The sequence below is a fragment of the Brachyistius frenatus genome, unplaced genomic scaffold (genome assembly GCF_029030835.1).
Source record: "Brachyistius frenatus isolate BFR_SWC_R1_liver_20210118 unplaced genomic scaffold, ASM2903083v1 Contig_31, whole genome shotgun sequence".
Lineage (NCBI taxonomy): Eukaryota > Metazoa > Chordata > Actinopteri > Embiotocidae > Brachyistius > Brachyistius frenatus.
The window spans coordinates 3,897,499-3,919,767 of NW_027210630.1; the positions used below are offsets into that span (position 1 = coordinate 3,897,499).

Genomic DNA, 22,269 nt, shown 5'->3' on the forward strand with positions numbered 1-22,269 from the left:
GGTTGATAATTAGCGTTGTTGAGAGAGTGGCACTGAGAGCGTTGCACAGCCTCTCTAGCAACAGCATGTTTACAAGAGGCTGGAGGGCTTTTCTCTCTTACCTCTCTCACTCTGTTTCTGTCTTTCCCTTTTATACACAGTTTTTCATTGAACACACAGAATCTCTATGTTGCTTTGTATTATATTTAACTTATGCATGGGTCAATGGATTTATGTATGTGAAAGACAGAGATAGGGGGGGGGGTAGAAAGACAGACGGAGAGAGAGAGGGAGAGAGGAGTGGTAAAGAAGGTCTTGATGACTCACTTGAAAACCATCTCATCTGGGAATGACACTTCTACAAATATATGTGAAAGCAAAAGACCAACAAACCAGAGCTAACCGTCCTCTGAGTCCAAGTGGTAATTCAAAAGACACATTGCTAATCAAAATGGCTCCTAGTTATTATTATTACGTTCACAATGCATCACAACCAGAAACCCATACTCACGTGAATACTGTGGTAGTTTGAAACAATTGGCTGACGTGTATTTTTTGTGTGTTTTGAATGATTCCATTTTATCCAAAACCATGCAGACCAGTGATATCTGAACTTGCTGAAAGTCCCTCAGTGGCTGTAACAAAAAATGAATACACAGTGTTATCAGCTCTTACATAAACAAGCAGGGAAGTCCACTTAATTAATGCTAAGTGTTCAAAGAGACATCTAAGCTCATCGAGGCTCTCATAGCTTAATGAAAGCAAACACAGAACCTAGATCACTGGATGTCCATGCGCGGTCCAAGTGTGTTGTCCTGGCAGGTTTACAGCACACTCTGAGTCTGGCTCCAGATAAAACAGTCAAACATGCAGATAGATTTCCTATACTCACTGTCTGCCAGGCCAGTTTCCTGGACATGTGAACGGCATTAGAGGAGAAATAGTGAGCGGTGTTGGGAAATGACAAGAGAAAAGATCCATCTCTCCTCTTTCCTCTCATTTTATTCCTGCTTAAGAACAATCACTTTGAGTTGTTATTGGTGATATATTATTCCGATATGGAGGTAGTTAATTGCAACAGCACATGAAAGAGTCCTTTTCTTTCCCCTCCCGATGATTGCAGCTCTAGCCCAAACCTAAGCGGCGTTGGCTTGCTCTCGCTGTGATTGAACGGCCCCAAATCCAACACACTTGGGCTTTGCCAAATCCCTGTTCCACAATGTGCTTGTTTTCCCTTGTTTTTTAAAACAAAGAACACAGGTTTGCGAAACAACTAAAGGGTTAGTGTGTGTGTGGTTATAGCAGGATATATCCTATCCTCTCAATGCCTGGGCAAAACCTGATTGGAGGAAATATTTGTGTATACTCTACTGTATACGCAAGCATTGGTGCTTATACTGTAGGCACACGTACAGTAGTGTGTTGGGCCTGTATACGTGTGTTCTCACGATGGCTACACTACATTGGTGCACGTGTGTACATACACGGTGACAATTGGCTCGGACCCTGCAGGCCTGACGGCATTGTGATGACCTCAGCCACGACTGCACACTTTGATGCTATTGGCTCAACTATCACATGGAATGGCACATGGCTCTTGGTACTGAAGTGACCTGCCTGCCTACCTGCCAGAAGAGGGCCGCTGGCCAATCCCATTTCCAGCAGATTAACCTAATCTGAAAGTTCAGCTCACCCTGTAATCTTAAACAGCAGCAGCAGGGAACTGATTCCCCACCTATTTCAACTCATTTCTGTCCCTTCTTTTTTTCCCCTTTCTCTCCCTCTGTCCGCATCGAGAAGGGACTATTGAATGAGAGGGGGACGGGAGGGACAGAGGGATGGATGAGTGTGAGAAGAGAGGGAGGGAGGGAGAGAAAGAGGGATGGAGGGAGGAAGGCTGGTAATTATTTCCAAAGGTCATTCTGTTAATGACTACCTGCTTGGCTAATGAGATTCAGCAAAGCTCCCTCACCATGTTTCACCCTGCGTATGTTTCACCCGTGTGCCGAGATGTGTGAGAAGCACAGGTGTGATTTCAGCCCAGTGACAGTCCGCTGGAGGGAGGGAGAGTGTGAGGGAGGTGGAGGTGGTGGCGGATGGGTGTAAATGAAGAAATGATAAAGAGAAAGTACATCAAGCAGGTATGTCAGAGAGATAGTACAGCCACACCAGTTTGCCGCATGTCTTGCACAATCTTTCAGACTAATTTGGTTGATTTAAAAATCCTCTTCTTTTTTAGTTGAAATGCCTGTTTCTCTACTTTCTCAGAAAATTATCGCAAATCAACAGGACATGTGATCTCCCCCTCTGAAGTGCCAGTGTGCTCATGTTCTGCTTCACTCCTGTGAAAATATTTTCCAGCATGTGTGCTATTCTACGTGCTTATTTGGTTTCTAAACAGTATGGAGAACATTAGCCTTGAGGAGTTTTCTGCGTCGATCAGCTCACTGAATGACTTCTTCTCATGGTTTTCAAAGACTGTATAATTACTTTGACTCGAATGTAATTTATCTTCTATTTCTTTTTCATGTGTCGGTATCCAAAAGAAATAAGAGAGTCATATCATATCGTCTGTGCTTCAGTTGTCCACAATAATTTTGTGTGAAGTCATTTTGTGGTTTTTAAAATAAGGTGCATGTGGTGTGTCATGGCCTGGAGGTATGGGGTGGGGTTGCCACAGCATTCAAAGGCTCAGTATTTACAAGTGACGAAGCGATCGACAACATGGCTTGTTTTTCCTTGAGTTGAGGATTTAGATCTGAAGCTGCTTTGACTGACTTAGTAAATTAACCTTTGACATTGGCAAGCGAACAGTATCACAGTTTGTTAAAACAAAGACGCTGATGACAGTCTGTGTACATGAAATAGCACACCGTCACAGAACATGTCAGATAGTATATAATGTTGATGTATGTTAATTGATGTTGAAGAGCAGGAAATTTGACCACTCTCAATAAGCTCCTCGGCGTAAAATCTATACTTGCAGTGTTTAAAACAATGTGTTTATTCATTTGTAAGCATTTCTGAAAATGTGCCATATTTAAAAAAGATCAGATTAGTATATAATGATTTATTGTGGTCAAAAAAATGGACGCGTTTCAGTCATTAGCCATCATCAGTGTTATCAACCATGCACCCAAGGGAGGCTGTGGCTGTAGAGGGGGTTGAACACTAATCGGAAGGTTGGTGGTTTGATCCCTAGCTCCTCCTGTCCACATGCCTAAGTGTCCTTGAGCAAGACACTGAACCCTAAGTTGCTCTCAATGTTGTACCATCCATCAGTGTGTGAATGTTCTCCTGATGGCAGCACCTTGCATGGTGATCTGTCTCATTAGTGTGTGAATGGGTGAATGGGAAAACCATGTTAAAGCACTTTGAGACCGAAAGGTGATAAAGTGCTATACAAGTACAGACCATTTACCACCCGCTGGGTTTAAGACTTGTGAGCGTGCCATTTTTGAAAACAATGTACCATAGTTAGCTCAAGGCTAGTTTTCATCTGCACTCCCCTGCCAGATATTATACTGTAAGGCCTCCCTTAAAAAGAACATAAAAAACATACATGCAGTATATATAACCCTCTCTGTCCTCTTCAGTTTCAGCTTGAAACTTCAGATACAAAATTGTTTGCTCCACTACATGTACGCACTTTCAGTTACTACACGTCCATGTAACTGGCAGCATGTATTGAACTCGCCACATGAAGCACCACCCACAAAATAACCACCACTTCATTTGATGTGCTCTTTTACTAATAAATGCCTCAAAAAGTGGTTGTGTTCTAAAAATAGTGTATGGTGAAGCTAAATATAGTTGCCTAGCTGGCTGTTCTTGCTGGGAAAGGATAGAAGAATAGTACTGGGATCGCTCTCTCTCTCTCTCTCTCTCTCTCTCTCTTTCATTCCCTCCTCCTTGTATTTTAAACTGGGTGGGTGGGGGTTGTTTTTGAAATCGAGGAGTGAGTAAGCAAAGTGTCAGGGTATTCATTCAGCCTACGCCTCTCTCTCTCTCTCTCTCTCTCTCTCTCTCTCTCTCTCTCTCTCTCTCTCCTTCTGATGATCGACCAAGAAGAGTTGCCCTTGGTGACCACATGCACAAGACCATCAGTGTGACACCCTACCGTGCCGATGAACATTTGATCCCTTGAATAAAGACCTCTATTATTTAATTATCTTGTTGATCTACCCCCACACTTTGCCAAACAGAGCCTTCCTCTCTGGTTGTTTGCAAAAACTTTTATTACAGAGAAGATACATTTCTGCAAAGTTATATCATCTGTGTCAGCAGAATTAAGCACACTTTAAATAAGCAGGTCTGCAAAAGAGGCAAGTGACAAACCCAGAGAAGCGAGAAAAAGAGAGCAAGTTTACTGAGTTTCTATTTTATAGGCTGTATGCCATTTTCCACTTTTTAGGAGAGGTTAAAAACAAGATGGCAGATAATATACATGATCTACATGCTCAGCACTTTATTCCACATCAGATGACCACCAAAAACAAAACCTCTGACACATCTAAGTGGTATAGTTTCTTGTCTGAGGTGTTTTTTAAGGTCAATACTAAAGCGGAAGTCTGAGGTACTCACATAACAACAAAAGGAGGTTTTAAAAATAGGCTGTTTGAAATGTGCCAATATGTGGTCCCTGTGGTGAGGAGCAGTGAAAAAGGCAGGCCACTTCTGAGGCCACGCTGCCAAAAGGCAAGGCTTTTCCACTACACAGCCCAAAACAATTCACGCCAGCCATTAAGATGAAATGATGCCTTGTTCTTTGAAACTATTTGTGGAAAATTCAGAATAATGAAGATCTATTTTTATAGATGGCATTCCCTGCCTTGCCGAGAGCTTTCCCCCCTGGCCCCACCCCCGCTGCCATGATTGCCGCTTTGGGCAGGGTGTGGAAACTCAAGGTCACAATATAGAGGTCAACCGGCTGGTCATTGTTACTCAATGCCTCCCTCAGGCGCTCTTTTCCTGCCGTGGCACTGTGCGATAAGAGGCAGAGAGACAAAAGACGCTAAGTGACGATTAGTGATGCTGGTGATGGTGGGGGTGGCTGGAAAGGGACTTCAAGTTTTACCCATTTTCAAAGTTTTACCCATTTTCACCCTCACAGAACTGGAGTCATTTGGCTGAGGCTTCACTGTTACTGTCTGATGATAACTTAAAGTTTGTAAATTAAAGCTTTATTGATTACATGACAGTGCAGTCACATACTGGCATGTATGATAATATCTATGACATAAACGGGTCATATGCATTTTCTGTGTATAGAGCATGAGCATGTGAGCTAGATTGTGTGTGGAAAGCACACACAATCTAGCCTTGGCAAAATAGATTTTTATGTTGCATCAGAAAATTATATATAGACACATTCTCATGTCACTCATTTGAATGGAAAAGTACTACAAAACGGGAGTCTAGATGAGATGAAAGATGGGTAGGTTAAGGATTCAGACATGAGTGCCCTCTTTATCCAGTTTCACTGAGCTGGCATTGTGTCTCATAATGTCTATCTGGCTAATTATACAGTGTAGTGACGAGTCTGAATGACCACTTTTGTTCCCAGGGCTGGGATGCTGCTGTAGCAAACAGTGTTGGATTCTGACATGTGCTCAGTGTGTGTCTCTTCCATATGGGAAACACTGCACCATCTGGTATTCTGCTGTGTACTGGCTAGCTAAGATTATGTGTCTGTGAGTGGGCTCTCGTCTGCAGTGGGCTCTTCTTAATAGTGATTTTAGCACATGCACCATCACAATGCCACAGTTTAGAGAAATTTGGAGGAACCTTGTTGCGCACAGTACCCTCTCTGTCCCTCTCGCTTTCTGTCCCTCTCACTTACTCTGACACTTTTCATCTATTTTTTTTACTGTACTTCTCACTGACTATTTTAATGTTTAGTCAATCTAGTAGTCCCGAGACAGCTAGTAATCACACAGTTAGTCAGCGTTATTACTGAATACACCACCATTTTGCCCAGGGATGATGGATCCCAGGCGCCAGCCTCTGATTCCTGATTATAGTGCAGCAGGGCACCAGGAGTAAGGGGCTTCAAAGCTGCTAAATCACTGAAAAGTCATTGATGCGATAGTTGCCGCAACCAGCGCATCGGGATGCACAGATGATGACTGAAAAAAAACAAAAAAACAGGGACATACTATGATTAGGGGTCCCATTCCTCAGATTGGTAACCTAAAAAAATCAACCATCTCCCCCCAAATCATTCATACACATACACACACCATGTAGCCATCATCCATGGGCATGCCCCTCGACATGGTCCTGGCATGTTCTAACCACGCTTCATGAAACTGTGGCCCTCTTGCCTTTGGTCTGCCATCTGCTTCCAATAAACTAAGCCAGCCTGATCCCTCTGAAGTTCCCTCCACTCTGAAAAGCAGAGAAAGAAAGAGTGAGCGAGGGAGAGAGTGAGGGGAGGGAGACAAAAATGAGAGCAAGTATGAAAGAGAGAGCCAGACAGGCCAAGAAAGAAATAGAAATAAGGAGAATAAGAGCACATCTCAAACATACTATTACCCCTTCCATGCTGCCAGCAAGGCCACCCTGATTGTGCTTATTGTGCAGTGGTGCTGGGCGGTCTTAATCCACAGCGGGTCCACTTCATGGCTCCATTTTATTTGTGATGGGACAGTGTTACCTTCTCTTGTCTTAATTCTACTGACACTAAACCACATTGCTCCTTACCCATCTGCTCTGACAAAATTAAGTTTGTCAATTGGTAAAAACAGACAGGCTCCCTGTGGTTTTCCACACTTGTATCACCCTTTTCCCCCCAAAATGATCATGACTTAAATCTTAGGTTTGTGAATTGGAGTAAAGACAATTCAAAGAAAAATGTACTATATATATATATATATTTTAGGTTAACCCTGCAGTATTCCCTTTAGATTTTTGTACTCTATGTGAATCATGAATGGCCATATAATAATGCCTACATAATGAATGCCTCTGGCTTCAGAAGACATTTTGGGGGCCCACCTAAATTGTATTCTGATTCACTTTGGGGTCCTAAACCAGTTAGTACTAAAAAGTCTGTAAAGCATATAGGTAGACCCTGTGGCACCCAGACCTCCTGAATTCTCTCACAATGTGAAGGATGATCCGTATAATTAATATCCACTCATATACACTCATGTGTTCAAGGACTCTTTTATGTTAGGAGTCTGATAGTCAGGGTAAATGAGTCTGTTTCTCTACCATTTTTAACAAAACAACACAGAGGCTGAGAACCTGCAACAAAAAAAAAAAAGAATTAGTGCCATTTATTATAGTTTAACAACAGAGCAACCATGATTAACCATAAGTGGCACAGTTATTGTTGCGTTTATATTTTGCTTGTCTGTCAGGGACTTGTTTTCCAACCACTGCTAAAATTGCTGCAAAACCATAAACTGGTCCATTTATGGGGTTAACTCCTGCTACTTTATTGTCTTCTGTCTGTTTTGCTTACAATAGTGTGTGTATACTGAAGATCACACTGTGGTTGACGAAGATATAAAAGGCCTATTATTGACTGACTGTTTTTGTAGACTGATACTGTCAGTCACTGGGTCGAAGACATTGAGAAACATTCAGTGGCCTGGCTGTCGCCAATAGCCATAAACACAATATTGAATGTGTCGTACCCTTCAGCCACTGCCAAGATAACTGCAGAGGGGAATGGTCACTATTGGAGCTCTTTCCAAACACAAGCCATCAACTAGCCAGAGTCGATCAGAAATGAAGATGTACCCATCAAGCCAACAGTGTTTTGACTCAGCTTCTGTTGAGAATGTGGAAGTGTTGCAGAAAATGTGGGGAAAGGAAGAGGTTGTGAGACAGAGACAGACTGAGCGGCAGACTGAGACAGAAAGATGGGGGCAGAAAGACGGATAGAGGGATGGAGAGGGTGAGCAGGGTGGCAGAATGCCGAGCAGACGGATCCTGGTATGGCAGGAGCTCTGGGCAGGCGTCAGCTGTCCCTAGCAGACCCCCTGGGGCCACCCAGAATTCACACCCAAATACCCTCCACTGTTTTTCTCAACAGCCACATGAAGTTATCACCCACACCACAAACTATGAAATGGATAAAAAAGGCTGAATTTTTTTCCCCTGCAATTAAAACATTAGAGCGCTCTAAGCATATGACAATGTGAATCAGTTAACTTGTAGCTCATGTCTGCCACTGACTATCTCGGTCTAGCTCTGTTTACCTCTCTTAGGCTTTCTCAATGTAGTCCGGTAGTTCCTCTTAGACCAACCCAGTCTAGGCCAGCTTAGCTGAGGGTGCAAAGCTGAAGGGTACCAATGAGACGAGTGTCTCAAGTATGTAGGGCACTTTGTCTATGCTGTGCCTGCTTCACACAGGCCCAATGAGTGGAGTCATGAGGGAGCATCATGAAGAAGGAGTTTAATTAGGAGCAAGCCTCCAAAGGGGCCACAGAGAGAGAGACACAGAGCCTAGCAAGAAGACACAGCTTTTTTCCCGTCTTTCCTCTTCGTCATACTTTTTTTCCTTATGAGCTCTCACATTTACTATATTCTCTGTAGCATGCCGGGTGACTGTTCACATGTTTCTTTTTGTCTTTTTTTTTTTTTGTCTCTCTCCCTCCCTTTTTCTCAGGCTACATCCACACTAAAACAGCCTTTTAAACTGCACAGGAGTTCAGTAGCGTTTCAGCACCTCATCTCTATTTATACTAACACGCCAGAAAATGTATATCCCGGATCATTCACGTACGCTGAGAATGCCACCCAAAACTGGTGATACACCTTATTTGGTGATCCATCAGGTTCTGTGACCGACAGTGTTGGTTAGGTTGGCAGGTGTAGGCACGAGAAGTGGGATGATTAGGATGAAAATATCAGGACACCGAATAAACCCAAATGCTCCATGTATGGCTGATGACGCCGCTGACCAGAGTAATTATGGCACATCATTTGAATAATAGTTTGCGTGTAGGAAGTCACAACATTATAAAATGCAGATTTGAACAACACTTCAGCTGCTAGCATAGACAACAAGGTCAGCAACAGCTGAAATTCATTATCCATGTTGCGTTAACCCCTGGTAGTCCAGACTGATGTCGTGAGTTTCCATCTTTAAGAGGGTCACACAGTAGGGGCGTGACAAATCCAGGATGGACACATTTGCGACCCAATCAGGAAGCAAACGTATGTGTCCTCGTCAACGTTTTTGAATGTCTGTATTTCCACCTGTCTGGGCTAAAATGGAGTTTTCAAACGAAAATGAGATCAGGAGTGTTTTCAAAAGTCATCGTTTTGGGGGTTAAAAAATGCCATAGTAGTGTGCACACTAGGTTTAAACAAAAGTTATATTTTTTTAAATAAAAACATATTACAGTGGGTATAGCCTCAATCTTTCTCTCTTGTGAACTGGTATCTAACTTCATGGTAATAATAAATATTGGTGAAAGATATCACGTGTAAACCAGAGGCAACAAAAATGCTCTGAATTTATAGATAGTTGTCTTTGATGCCAGAACTTATTTTTAAGAATGAGCAAATTTTAGTTACTTGGAAGATGTTGGAATTTTTATTCACAAGTGAACTGCACCAAAGTGTTGTTGCCATTTCCCCCAAAATCTATTTTTATGCCAGGTCTTCATTTCCATACTCCTGTTTCTCTCAGTATTGAGAGAGCAGCTCTCTTTTTTCCAATGATCATTATTCTCTTAGTAATTTTAAAGAATACTCTAAGTCTTGGATGTGCCTCGTATAATGATGACGTTAATGAATGACAGACTCAAAGCCTTGTTTTGAAGGCAATCAATGGCTCTATGTAGAAGTGCCGTGACATATATAAACAAATTCAAGGAGCAGATATGAGCTATTAGAGAAGGGTAAAATACATAGGAAGATGAGAGTAGGGCAGTCGGGTGGTGAAGTGGAAAGCACTTCTAAGGCCCTTCTAAGGCTACATGAGCACTCCAACAGCTCTGATTGGTTGTTGGCTTGTGTGTCAGCCCTTGGCAACAAGTGTGATGTCTTTAAACAGGTGGGCATAACTGGGATAAGTGGCATAGCATCCTTGTACCGCTCCCTAAATACGATGAACCCTGTTGGAAAGCTAAGCCTGGGCCACATGCCTCATAGTCATATAACACTCACACCCTGGTTGCTTGCACCCCATCAACATGAACCATTGCCCAACCCGCTGCCAGACCACCAGCTCAATTACCCCATATGGGTGTCACCTTAAACCCAGTCCTCATTCTCCTCCACCAATGCTCCCCTGCTATGGTAGTGAATCTCTCCTGCTCTCTGTGCTGCTGGCAGTAGGTGGAAATCCGTGCAAGTAGGAAGAAAAGTTGTTTTTTATTTCCTTGTATGCATTCTCATGTGAACAGAATAAGGCCAGAAGTTCAGTTCTTGTCAGTTCGATATGATGCATCGCCAAGGCCAGAATGAAACTAGGCAAAAGAAATAGCAAAAGTTTTACATCTCACGCCTTTGCCAAAAAAGACAGCATGCTAAACCTTTGCAACCCCTTTGTTCTTTTTGACTCATCCTCTTCAGATAGAGCAAGGGTGCCTGATTCACTGTAGGTCTGTTGGAAGTCAGATCTCCTGCATCGCCTTGGTTGATTTGTTTGGTGTGATTTCCTGAAGACTGTCAAAGATATGAGAGATGCTTTCAAATTCAGAATTCCAGATTTCCACTCTTGGGGCCAAGTGAGGATTCAGAGAGAGAAAAGGAGAGCCAGCAAATGTTGACACACTTACAGTAGCTGCCTCGCCACGAGACGCCTCAGGAATCAAACAGTTATCACACACACAAAAGAAGCCCTCTAAGTTCACTAAAACCACACTCAAAACAGCCCTTTGTTGTGCTGACATGAGAGATGACTGGATTTTTATTTGTTTTCTAAGCAGGCAGATCGCTCCCTGTCACTTCTGCTGCTGGTTTGATGGAGTAGCTAGTACTCGTATCTCTTCTGTGAGTGAGTACTGACGGAGACAAACAAATGAGAGGAAGAAGTTCACTGAGATTAACTTATCTTAGCATCTATCTTCCTCCTTTCTCCTGCTCAGTATCTCTTTCTTTTTTCTTGACTCTAACACCAACCCTCACACACCCACACATGTACGCACAAACACAGACTCATTCCCCTCTTCCCCCTCCCACACACACACACACACGCACACACACACACACACACACACACACACACACACACACACACACACACACACACACACACACACACACACACACACACACACACACACACACACTAGAAGACACATACGCACTCTACACACACACACACACACACACACACACACACACACACACACACACACACACACACTTGATCAGCATCAAATACAGGGTGTGCTAAAGTAAATTTAATTACGACTGTCTGATATGGAGCTTCAGATGAAAGTAGGAGAGCGCAGTGTGAAACGACGACTGCACAGACAGGAGCAGGCCCGTGATATTCCTCCTGTAGACTAATCTCCCTTTATTAAAGCCAGGAGGAGAGGGAAGGGGAGGGGTTGGGGGAGGGGGGTGGAGAGGAGGAGGAGGAGGAGGAGGGGGTGTCTTTGATGAGATCTCTAACTGTCAGCTACTGTACTTTTCTTCTCTCCCGTCTTTGTCTCTCACTTTACGAGGCAAATGAACACAGCACCTATCGTTACGTGTCTACTTGCTCAAGCAAACATACCCTGATGCTATCACATACAGTAAAGTGCTCTGAAACTTATCCCTGTTGTTAAGGTTGTCAACAATATCTAAAAAAGGACAGCGGCAGATCTCCCACTCTCCTCCTCTAACACTCTCTTTGTCTGTCTCTCCTCCAGTTAGAGGGAGTGGTGAGCGATTGGAGAGTGTGGTTTTCTGGCCACTCTAATGGGGGCAGGTGGCCATCAGGTGGCCAAAACAGAAACTGCCACATTTAATAGTACATATACCACAGTCATGAACTCATGCACCTCCACTGTATTTTAATTAGTTTTCGTGGCCTGGTGATTATAGTTATAAAATGTCTTTTATTCTCTTGACTGTTACTTTTGTTATGCAATTATGAGGTTTTGAGGTCCCATGATTTGTCATTTGGTCAAGATTGTAATGATTTGTTTTGTCTCGTCATTGGATGTGATTAAATCATTTGTGCCATCTTGAATGTTTAGCTGAATGTGTACTTGTTCCCAAAACAGCCAGTGTATCCTCGTGTCACCCCATGTTGGTTGAGGTTAGATGGAGCCTGCCGAAATAATTAATTGAAACATTTTAGAAAAACATATTTCTAAGAAACAGATCTAATTTGGCCATAGAGAAAAGATGCTTTGAAAATGTATTTATTTGAGTTCTGTTAAAGAAGTCTTTAAATGGATTTCCAAACATCCTCTAATTGGACTTGTCTTTTGTCCAGTGCCTTCTCACACTTCATTACCATTTGTCCCTCCACCTGGGTTGCTGTTCCCTACCACAAAGCACTTCAAACTATTTTGTGCAACTGCTCTGTTTGCAGACATTGAGAAAGAAGGGCCTAAACGGCTGTGACAGCCCAGACCCCGACGCAGACGACTCGGTTGGCCACAGCCCTGAGTCCGAGGACAAGTACAGGAAAATAAACGAGGACATTGATCTGATGATCAGCAGACAGAGACTGTGTGTAAGTACTTCTCGTTGAACCCAGAGCCTTCCTCTCACCTTTCTTTCCTCTCTCCCCTCCTTCCCCTCATGCTTTCTGCCGCTTCATCCTTGTCTCCTTGTTATCGTCATCTGTTCCTACCACCCATCCCTCCGTCCCTCCATCCTTCTGTGTGCTTGTGGGACCTGGCAGGCATTGAGCAAGAAGGAGAACAAAGGTGGCGAGAGCCCGGAGCTCGAGTCTTCTCTCATCCTCACCCCACGCACTGAGGAGAAATACAAACAGATTAACGAGGAGTTTGATCACATGATTAAAACTCATAAGATATCTGTAAGTACTGGGTTGAAACTGTGCCGCATCCTCAGCAGGCTAACAACATGCCGACTGGCAAGTAACTGTTGAGCTAACCCGGCTAACCACCATTGTTTGGCACTAGACTAATTATACAAAGTGAGAGTGAGTAAGACCAGAGAAAGATTATAGTGTGTACTTACAGTGAGGAGATTACAGTTCTTTGATTTTGCTTGTTTACAGTTGAGGAACGGTCCTCTAATTTGACATAACTGTAACCATAACTGGCAGGCATTTTTGCTATATTAATTGCAGGCTTTCTCTTATGACAAATTGTAACCTCACTTGGTTCCCACCTTGAACCTGTTCTACCCATAATGCCTTGCCTGGCTCTCAGGGGAGGTGTGGTCTGCATGCGCTTTTCCTTTTCCTGCACCAAAACACACCCGCAGCAACGGGGACAGCCATTTTGGCAGCAGACATTCACAAACTCTGAAGCATGTCCTGCACAGAACTCAATTATATAAAATAATTGAATGCAAAGTCTTTAGTAGCCTATCTTTGTTAGTGGACATATGTCAAGACATATCTGCAGCTAGATTTATACTGTGTAGTGTTAATTCTACAGAAGAGTCTATTGTATAACCAGCTGCCAGAAACCACAAAACAGAGGCTTCTTTCTATGTAAACTGAGCCTGCCCCTCATTCAGAAAGCACCATATTGGAGTGGTTACGGAGAAAGAGATAATTCCACAGTAGATAGTTCAGAGAAGAACAGTAGTGTCTAAGCCGCATGGAGCAGGAGATGTGGTTAGAAACGAGGCAGGGGTTGGTGAGCTGGGGTGGTGTGTCGGGGTGTGGTGGGTTTGGGATCGTAGCTGGGTGGGGATGGGGGTGGAGCTGGGTGTTGGGGGGTGGGGTGACTCTACACACAACAAGTGGCAGTTCAGTGTGTGGTCAGGGTGGCTGCCAAGCACTGGGCCTCTGGATTGCAGGGGACTGTTGAGGGGACTGCGGGGAGAGGCAGGGGAGGAAGATGAATGAAAACAGGAAGGATGGCACCAGTTAAAGGACAGCTCACAGATGGGGCCCTTACACACAGCAATAGGGGTATGTGTGCACGCCAAATGTGCACAGAGACAGCTTTTAGAAAACATTACACAGAAAATCATTAGGTATGAAAACTACAACAAGGAGAACGAGATGGAAGAAATTAGTGGGCGGGTGGAGAAAAATTAAACAGAACCAGAGACAGCCCCTCACTGGTTGTAAAAGAAAGCATCTATAGGCTTTGTCTAGCCCTGTGTAAAGTTGCAGTTAAAGCAAAACGTGCAGAGGCCCGAAATGAAATATGGTTTAAGTAACCATCTTTGTACATTGAAATAATATTTGGCCAGCTAAAAGAACATTAGCAAAAGGGAGAAAATTGAAGAAGTGCTAAGGCACATAGCCCACTACCACATAAGACAGGCTGATGATCTCCCTGATGCACTCCCGCTATGGCTCGGAGACACATGGCAGTAATTTCGGGCCCTATTTTCTACTTCCTAAAACTAACATGCAGGATCAACCACTTCCAGGGCACTCCCAAGGTTAAGCCCTTCTGCCAAGTGACACAATAAACATGACAAACTGGATGCCTGGGGCTGTCAGGCTACACCTCTGTTCATGTCCCTGATGACACTCCTGACTGATCTGAGTCTACCACTTAAAACCCTTTACATTAACTCCACGTGACAAAAAAAGAAGTTATTCCTAATTGCATTCAGTTCTTCAGTCTTTAAGATACTTTGGCAAGAAATCCTACAGGCTTTTTAGTGAGATGAAGACAGAGTGAATTATCTTCAGCTCCTTAGGATCGCTGGGATGCCATTGGTTTTATTATCATACAGTGGCCTTATCGTTTCTTAAATGTAATAAACCAGGAATGTATTTCAAAAATATAAATTCCATGACTTTAGCATAATATTTTCTTCGGTCAACCTCTTGCCTTCACAATTGCAAATGTCGCAACATGTTAGTGCCAACACCCGAGTCCTTTACAGAGCGATATTGGTAGCCTCCACAGTGACTTATGCTGCAACAAGTTGGACTAACAAAGTGTTGCCAGCCAATCATCTTGGGGGCAATTTGAGTAACTCAGAGAGGAGTTTCCCTTTTGTTGTTTGTACAGTGCTCCCTTTCACTATCTATACTGTCCTGTATTTTTAGTCTTTGTTCTGAGAAGCTCTCTGTACAAGTCATATACATGGGCTGTTTGTTCTTTGTTGTCCATTTATCCTTTTGAACTTGGCTGTCGCTCTTTTCTTTTTTTCTTTCGTGTTGCTTCGGGAGTAACACTTTAAATTCCTTTGTGTTCCTGGAGTGTTTCTGAATTGTCACATCCTTCTCTCTCTGTGTCCCTTCCTTTACTCAAAGGCCTTGTTTACTCACTGAAATCGTTATCTTAAGCATACTCACACTCATTTCTGTGTCTCTCTTTATCCCAACTTTTTCTCAGCAGGCTGTGCCCCCGTCAAACTATGACATGCCCGTGTCCATTCCCGTTAGCAACCAGAACAATCTCATTTACAGCCATCCCGGTGGGTCCCTAGGCAACCACAATCTGTTGCCACTGGCACACCATGGCCTACAGAGAAACAGCATGTCTCCTGGAGTTACACACAGACCCCCCAGCGCAGGTAACACAGGCGGCCCTACCCTACCTCACCTGCACTCATGCACTCATGTACATGCTGTTATCCCATCTGTCGATCTTCTCAACTGCGTTGTGTACCTGTCAGTCATGCTAATAGACACACACACATCAAATGTGTGACTTATTTTATGACAGCTATCCACAATATTCCACATAAAGGCAGTGAATGAATCTAAAGCCTTCCCCTCCCACGTATACACATATATTGCCTGCTCAGGATTTTGTTAAAAGTAAGTTGATGATTTAATACAATATTAAATCCCAGCCCACAGTCTGACTGATTTAATGTGAGGTTCTACCAAGTTGCTGGTGACATAAGCAAATTGGGCCTGTTGGTTTGTTATTGTTGTCCAAAGTCCTTTTTCTGTCCCTCTGGTCTGAAGGCTGCTGCCCACACCCTCACCCTGTCATTACAACTGGATGCTAGAAACGACAGCACAAACTAAATATGAGTTTTGGCGCTTGCAGCATCCACAGCAAACCGCACACCCTCTGGACCCTCCCACCCTTCCACCTCACATGCCTTAAAAATAATAATGTGTCATTTTTCTTGGACGGCAATTTTATGTATCCACTTGCAGTGTTCAGTTGCTCAGCATGTAAAGTTTTGAGTGGGAAGCAGGATTACTTCGACATCATATATGTACTGACACACAGCGCATTGTGATTAAATGGGGTAAGAAACAGGAGAGCAGTGGATGTTATGTCTATCCTCTAATGGGTTTCTCTCTTTTGCTCTGCTCTTTATTTCATCTTACAGGTGGCCTAATGGGTGCTGACCTCACCACTGGCGCAGGCACCAGTGCTGGTAAGAATGGTCTCCTCTTCTCACACGTAGATGTCTCCTAACACACACTCTCACTCACACACACACACACACACACACACACACACACACACACACACACACACACACACACACACACACACACACACACACACACACACACACACACACACACACACACACACACACACACACACACACATAGATAGCACCCACTCACCCTCTTGGGTCCATAAAATGCATGACTAACACTAACCCAAACCCAAGTGGAGATTTTGTCCACGATGTGTTGAAGTTAGTGGTTGTGGATTGCATCTGGGAATGTTTGCTCAGTGCCTGGGCTGTGACACATCCTGCCTGGGTTTCAGCTATAAAATGGTAAAACAAGTGGGGATAAACAGATAAAAAAAAAAAAAAATGCATTATATACGGAAGCAGCAAATTGCCTGACGGGTAGTTAGAAGAGATACTGAACTTTTGAATATATGGTTAAATTTGATCTGTTTTTTTCTATCACCTCTTCGATTTCTATCAGCAACTAAATCAATTCAGTGTTTAGAGTTTCTCACCATGCCATAATTATCCTGTGGAGAGTAGAGCAAACCATATTTGAGAAACATGTGTAGAGAATCTTATGTGTTAGCTTCTGTTTCTCCATGGCTTTGTCCCTGAGGACATGTCAGACTCAAGTTTATGACTCCCTTTTAAAAGGGTTAAATTTTACTGCCTCAGCGTACAGTGCAGAGTGTAAAAATTGAGAAACGGGGGTGTTAGTGGGGCACAGCTGGGCAGCCTTGTCTGGCCCCGAGGGCTCCATCACAAGGGGTCAATGCTTGGTTTCTCTGTCTGGTCACTCATCGTCCACACAAACACATATGCACACACAACAGGACCGTTTGTTGTGGCGTGTGTTCCATTGACGGCGTTTTGCAGCGCATGCTTCAAATGTAGCCTTTGTGTCACCGCACTGAAGGAACAGAGGCGCTCTGTGAGAGCCGTGTGTCGCTCAGCAGCAGAGAAAAACACAACGTGGAGAGAGAGTCATGTGGGAGCTGAAAGATTCCATTCAATGTTCTCTTAAATCTCATTGAGGGGGAGAGAGAAAGAGCGTGTTCGGGGGGCAACCCCAATGATGAATATCCACTGATGGTGGAAGCATGTGCGCAAAGGAGAAACAGTGGGGGAACACAGATGGAAGTGTTCTGTGAACTTGGTCAGCCATTTTAATGATGTTCCTTTAACATCGTGAGTGTGAGGTGGCCCAGCCACTGTGGCACCACAAAGAATGTTTTAATGTCCCTCTTCTCTCCGCTGTACGTTTTGATAAGGTGATTGTACAAGTAGCTGTCTGGTCTGTGTCTTAAGTGGTGTGGCCTAAGTAACATAGGAGGGGCCTTGTGTGTGAGGGGGTGGATGTGTGTGTGCCTTAGACGTGCACATAAACATAGCACCTCTTTAGTGCCGCTGTCTGAAAGAGAGAATATTATTTTTGAAGTTATTCTTCTTTGCAGCATCAGCATGAAGTTATGTTTCAAACATGTCTGTAGATAATCCTTAGGATTTTTCTGTGCTAATATACCACACGAAACCCAGATGTGGGGGAATATTCAAAATTACTAAAGGTCCCCCGGTATTTCTAGCTCAGTGTAAATACTGTAAAACATGTGACGGAGGGGCTGATTCATCTGGTCTTTTCTATCCAAAAAGGTGTGTTTTGCACGTACAGAATGTTTGCTCATTTATGTGTTCAATGTGACAATTCTTTTGCTGGTTTGGTGAGAGCAGAGGTGAAGCGAGAGACAGAACTTGGAGTGAAAGAGAGAAAGAGAGCTAATGAAGGCAGCTCCATACCAAAGCCCTAGCTTGTAAAAAAAACATCTCCACCTCCATTGTGAAATTAAGTAGCTGTCATCTATGCCACAATCGGCACTCTTCTCACCAGAGCACTGCAAGGAATTAACGAGAATTCCCTGTGTCCTCTCCACCTTGATCACATACCAATTACTCCCTGAGATGAGTTTCATACAAGGTACATGTTTAGGACATCTCTGGTCAAAATCACATGGAAATGTAAGTTCAAAAGCGCACATGTAGAAACTGACAAAACGTTAGGTTCAGCTGATCAAACGGCGCCTGTCTCAATCTTGGCAGCACCTCACACCAACTGTATAAGTTGTAGGCATGCATGTGACACCTTAGTTCAGTTGGAGAATTCAGAGTTGAATGCACATTTGGCCAAACCGCAACGGAAGAGTGTGTGAGTATGGGGAATAGAATGGAGCGCGCCTGTTAGACCACAACAGGACATCAGAAATTTGTTCAGTAACAGTAAAATGTACACAAGTTTAACCACACCTCTTCTTTGTGTGTGTGCGCGTGGTGTGTGTAAGAGGGAAAGAGATAGATGAACACTTTGGGGGGCCGAGTCATACACATCCATCTCAAAGTCTCCCAGCTAACCATAGATACAGTCATACAGTCAGATTGTAATGCAGCTTTGACCTTAGCTGCCCCGCTTGACACACACACACACACGCACACACACACACACACACACACACACACACACACACACACACACACACACACACACACACACACACACACACACACACACACACACACACACACACACACACACACACACACACACACACACACACACACACACACACACACACACACACACACACACACACACACACACACACACACACACACACACACACACACACACACACACACACACACACACACACACACACACACACACACACACACACACACCACACACACATGCACACACACACACACACACACACACTTCAGGAGTAGCACAAAGGCACTTATCCGAGTCTCAGATTAGGTGTTGTTCTTGATGCATGAGTTTACACAGCAGCAAAAAAGACTCCTTGCTGGGCTATGTTTAATTTTGGTACTTCCTCTAAACAGTTGACGCCAGCCTGCGCTGCAGCTCCACTATGCAAAGTAGTATCAGAGGAGGAAAGTGGAAATGAACTCACGGCATCATGTCTTCAGCTGATACAGTGGCTGAGCCAGTGAATCTCTATTGAATTCAACCATCCTAAAATCAGGGTGATCACGTGACAGAATAGAAAGATTTGAGTCACAGTTCTTGCTTCATTAGCTTAATTGGCTTGTGATTTTACTTTTGAAGTGCTTCAGGACTGGCCTATGCCACTCGTGATTATAGTCATCTAGCGTATAATTGACTGGACTGCAGCCATTTCCAAGGGGCGGTAATACACAGATGTCTGATTAACTGTCACAAAGATGAAGTCCGTGTCATCTTGACCAAAGTGTGTATTAATGTCTCTCTATAGCGCAGTGTCTTTTTTATTCGTCTGTACAGAAACACTGATGTACTTCCTGCTGGGTTATTTACTAAAGTATGTGTATGTGTGGTGTGTGTGTGTGTTTTATGCATGTGTGAGGTCTCATTCATCTGTCTCCACATGCACCCACTCAATCTCACAAAGGGCCAGCCATGAGAACCAGAGAGCGGGAAAACTGAAGAGGCAGCTGCCTCTTTGCTAATGTGAGATTGACATTGGAACTAAGAGGGTCCAATACAAAACACACATGTGCATCCATATGCGAGGCTCGTGCATGAGCAGTCATACTGAAAGTCTCATAGAGTCTGAAGTCATCCGCTTACGTACAATCAATGTGACAGAAAAGTAGTGCTGATGTAGATTCATGCACATGCAAAACTTAATACAGAAAAACATACAATGGCACACAAACTCTGTGTTAACATCATCTTACACATGCGACAGACGGAAACACACACGCACCGACAGTAACACACACTGTTTTTCTCGTTTTCTGTCAGACGGACTCATTTTCTCTCACCGCTAGCGGTCGTTTACTCTTCAGATTGTTCAAATTGAGCTTTTGAGACTTTTCATTTCCAAACAACAAAAACCTCGCTCTCAAATTAAACAAAGATCAGCAAGGGAAATTGCCCAGGAAGACATCTGCGACTCATTTTCCCCCGGAGTATATGATTAGGAAATTCATTTATGTCTAACGTATAATTCCTGCCCGTCTTTCAAGTGGGAACGTCCACACAAGTGCCCTGTGTTCTACCCCTTGGAAGAAGGAAGGAGAAGTAAGGGGAAAAACAGCCTGCGGGATTGGGTTAGAAACAAAGACTATGTTGCTTGCAAGAATGCTCTACTTTCAGTTTTTTTTTTTTACGATGTTGTTAGGATTTTACCCCACCGGTTTTTGAGGGAGAAATGGGTGCTGCATTTGGCCCACCATGCTTAGGGGAATGCAGATCTAGTAATAACACCAAGGCAGGGTCTTTGTCTGGAAGAACCGCAGAACTGTGTTTAGCTCTGATGGCCAAATGATCTGTCCCGTCCCTCTGTGGTCTCACTCCCCGTAATTAGATGTTTTTACAAGATTCACTGGCTGTTTCAGGGCACATGTAGCCTTCATTGAAAGTGACGGAGGAAGAGGGTGAGGTTCTCTCATATGGGTGCCTTCACTTTACAACTCAGAGACAAACGGTGGTGATCATAAAGGCAAAAACACTATTTCTGTTTTGACTATCTGCTCAAGCTGCAGCGCTTCCTTCATGAAGCATCATTTACATTTCTCTTCAGACTTGTAAAAGTTCTACCATAGAAAGTGAATATGAGACAAAACATTGCAAAGGAGCACGAGGTGAAAATGAACTCCTGTAGTTCTTAATTAGACTACACTATAATGTGTGAGTTTCAAGATTTACTAAACTTTTGATACAAGTTTAACACCATGTCTTTGGTTCAAATACCATTTGGTGTGTTAAAGGTTTCTTTGCCTTTTTCTTTACTCTCTCAGGAAATGGATATGGGAGCCATCGCAACTCGCCTGGTCTGCTGGTCTCTCCGGGTGGTATGAACAAGAACATGCAGGCTAAATCTCCCCCACCCATGAACTTAGGCATGAACAACCGCAAACCTGACCTACGTGTGCTCATCCCCCCTGGCGCTAAGAACAACATGCCCTCCATTGTGAGTAATCTTTCCATGCCACTCTTCTTCATTTCCTCACCCACTTTCCCTACTATATATCTTCCAACCTATGAAGGTCCGTCAGGTGTCTTTGTTATTATTTATTTTTCTTTCATGTCCTCTCTGCTGCTTTCATCTATTCATATCAGATTTGGGTTGATGAGGTTATGTTTGTGATAAGCTTGACTATAGGCACATGGCATTTTTGTTGTTTTCTCATGAGCCTTGGCAGCTTGTTAAACCAACACCTTTCTTTAAAAAAAAAATAAATAAACTCTCGGCCCAAGGCTGATATACTGTCAAATATATCTCTTCTGCTGTGTCTGTATAAGTAGTGCTGTTTGTTGGCACTTTTATTGGCCCTGTTTTTGTTCCTCTCTCATCTCTTTAGAATAGAGTGTATTAAGTTAGTGTAGTTACAGTAGTTCGTAGCTTTTTCTTCACATTGTTTCTGTTTTGGTTGGCTCAATCCTATAGCGGCTCCATCCCCGGATCCACGCCTATATGCTCACTTACACTCACTAATTTGTATTTATTACCCTCCCCTTTTAATGCCATCAGTCTGAGGATGTCGATCTGCTATTGGTAAGTCAGACTGCCACTCAAATTTAGAAATCAAAACAACCCTTAAAAGGGTCTTAAGAATCTGAATATTTCCAGTTTTCTAATCAGAAACCGGTTAAGATCGTTCTGGAGAGCATCATGTACCTTGTGGAACGGAGAGTTGCAGTCACCTGAATCTTAACCTCTTAGTTTGAATCCAATTTTAGCTTTCACTACAGAGATTATTACAGCTAGATGCAGCCTTTTTGAGAAAAGCACTCCTGACTCCAGAGTAACTTTCACCTTTATTGTTGCTGACTCT

The 22,269-nt window shown here is 43.5% G+C and overlaps 1 protein-coding gene across 9 annotated transcripts in view; it reads left to right on the forward strand.

The window, feature by feature from the left end:
- Positions 1–22,269, forward strand: part of mef2cb (myocyte enhancer factor 2cb) — a 70,892-nt gene that overhangs the window by 45,447 nt on the left and 3,176 nt on the right. For 4 of the 9 annotated variants that reach the window (XM_069699902.1, XM_069699901.1, XM_069699903.1 and 1 more), the window contains 5 exons: positions 12,479–12,622; positions 12,794–12,931; positions 15,393–15,573; positions 16,351–16,398; positions 21,232–21,404. In XM_069699902.1, coding sequence (XP_069556003.1) covers positions 12,479–12,622; positions 12,794–12,931; positions 15,393–15,573; positions 16,351–16,398; positions 21,232–21,404 — 684 coding nt within the window. The remainder of the gene's footprint in view (positions 1–12,478; positions 12,623–12,793; positions 12,932–15,392; positions 15,574–16,350; positions 16,399–21,231; positions 21,405–22,269) is intronic. The other 5 variants (XM_069699906.1, XM_069699907.1, XM_069699908.1 and 2 more) reach the window with 5 other exon arrangements.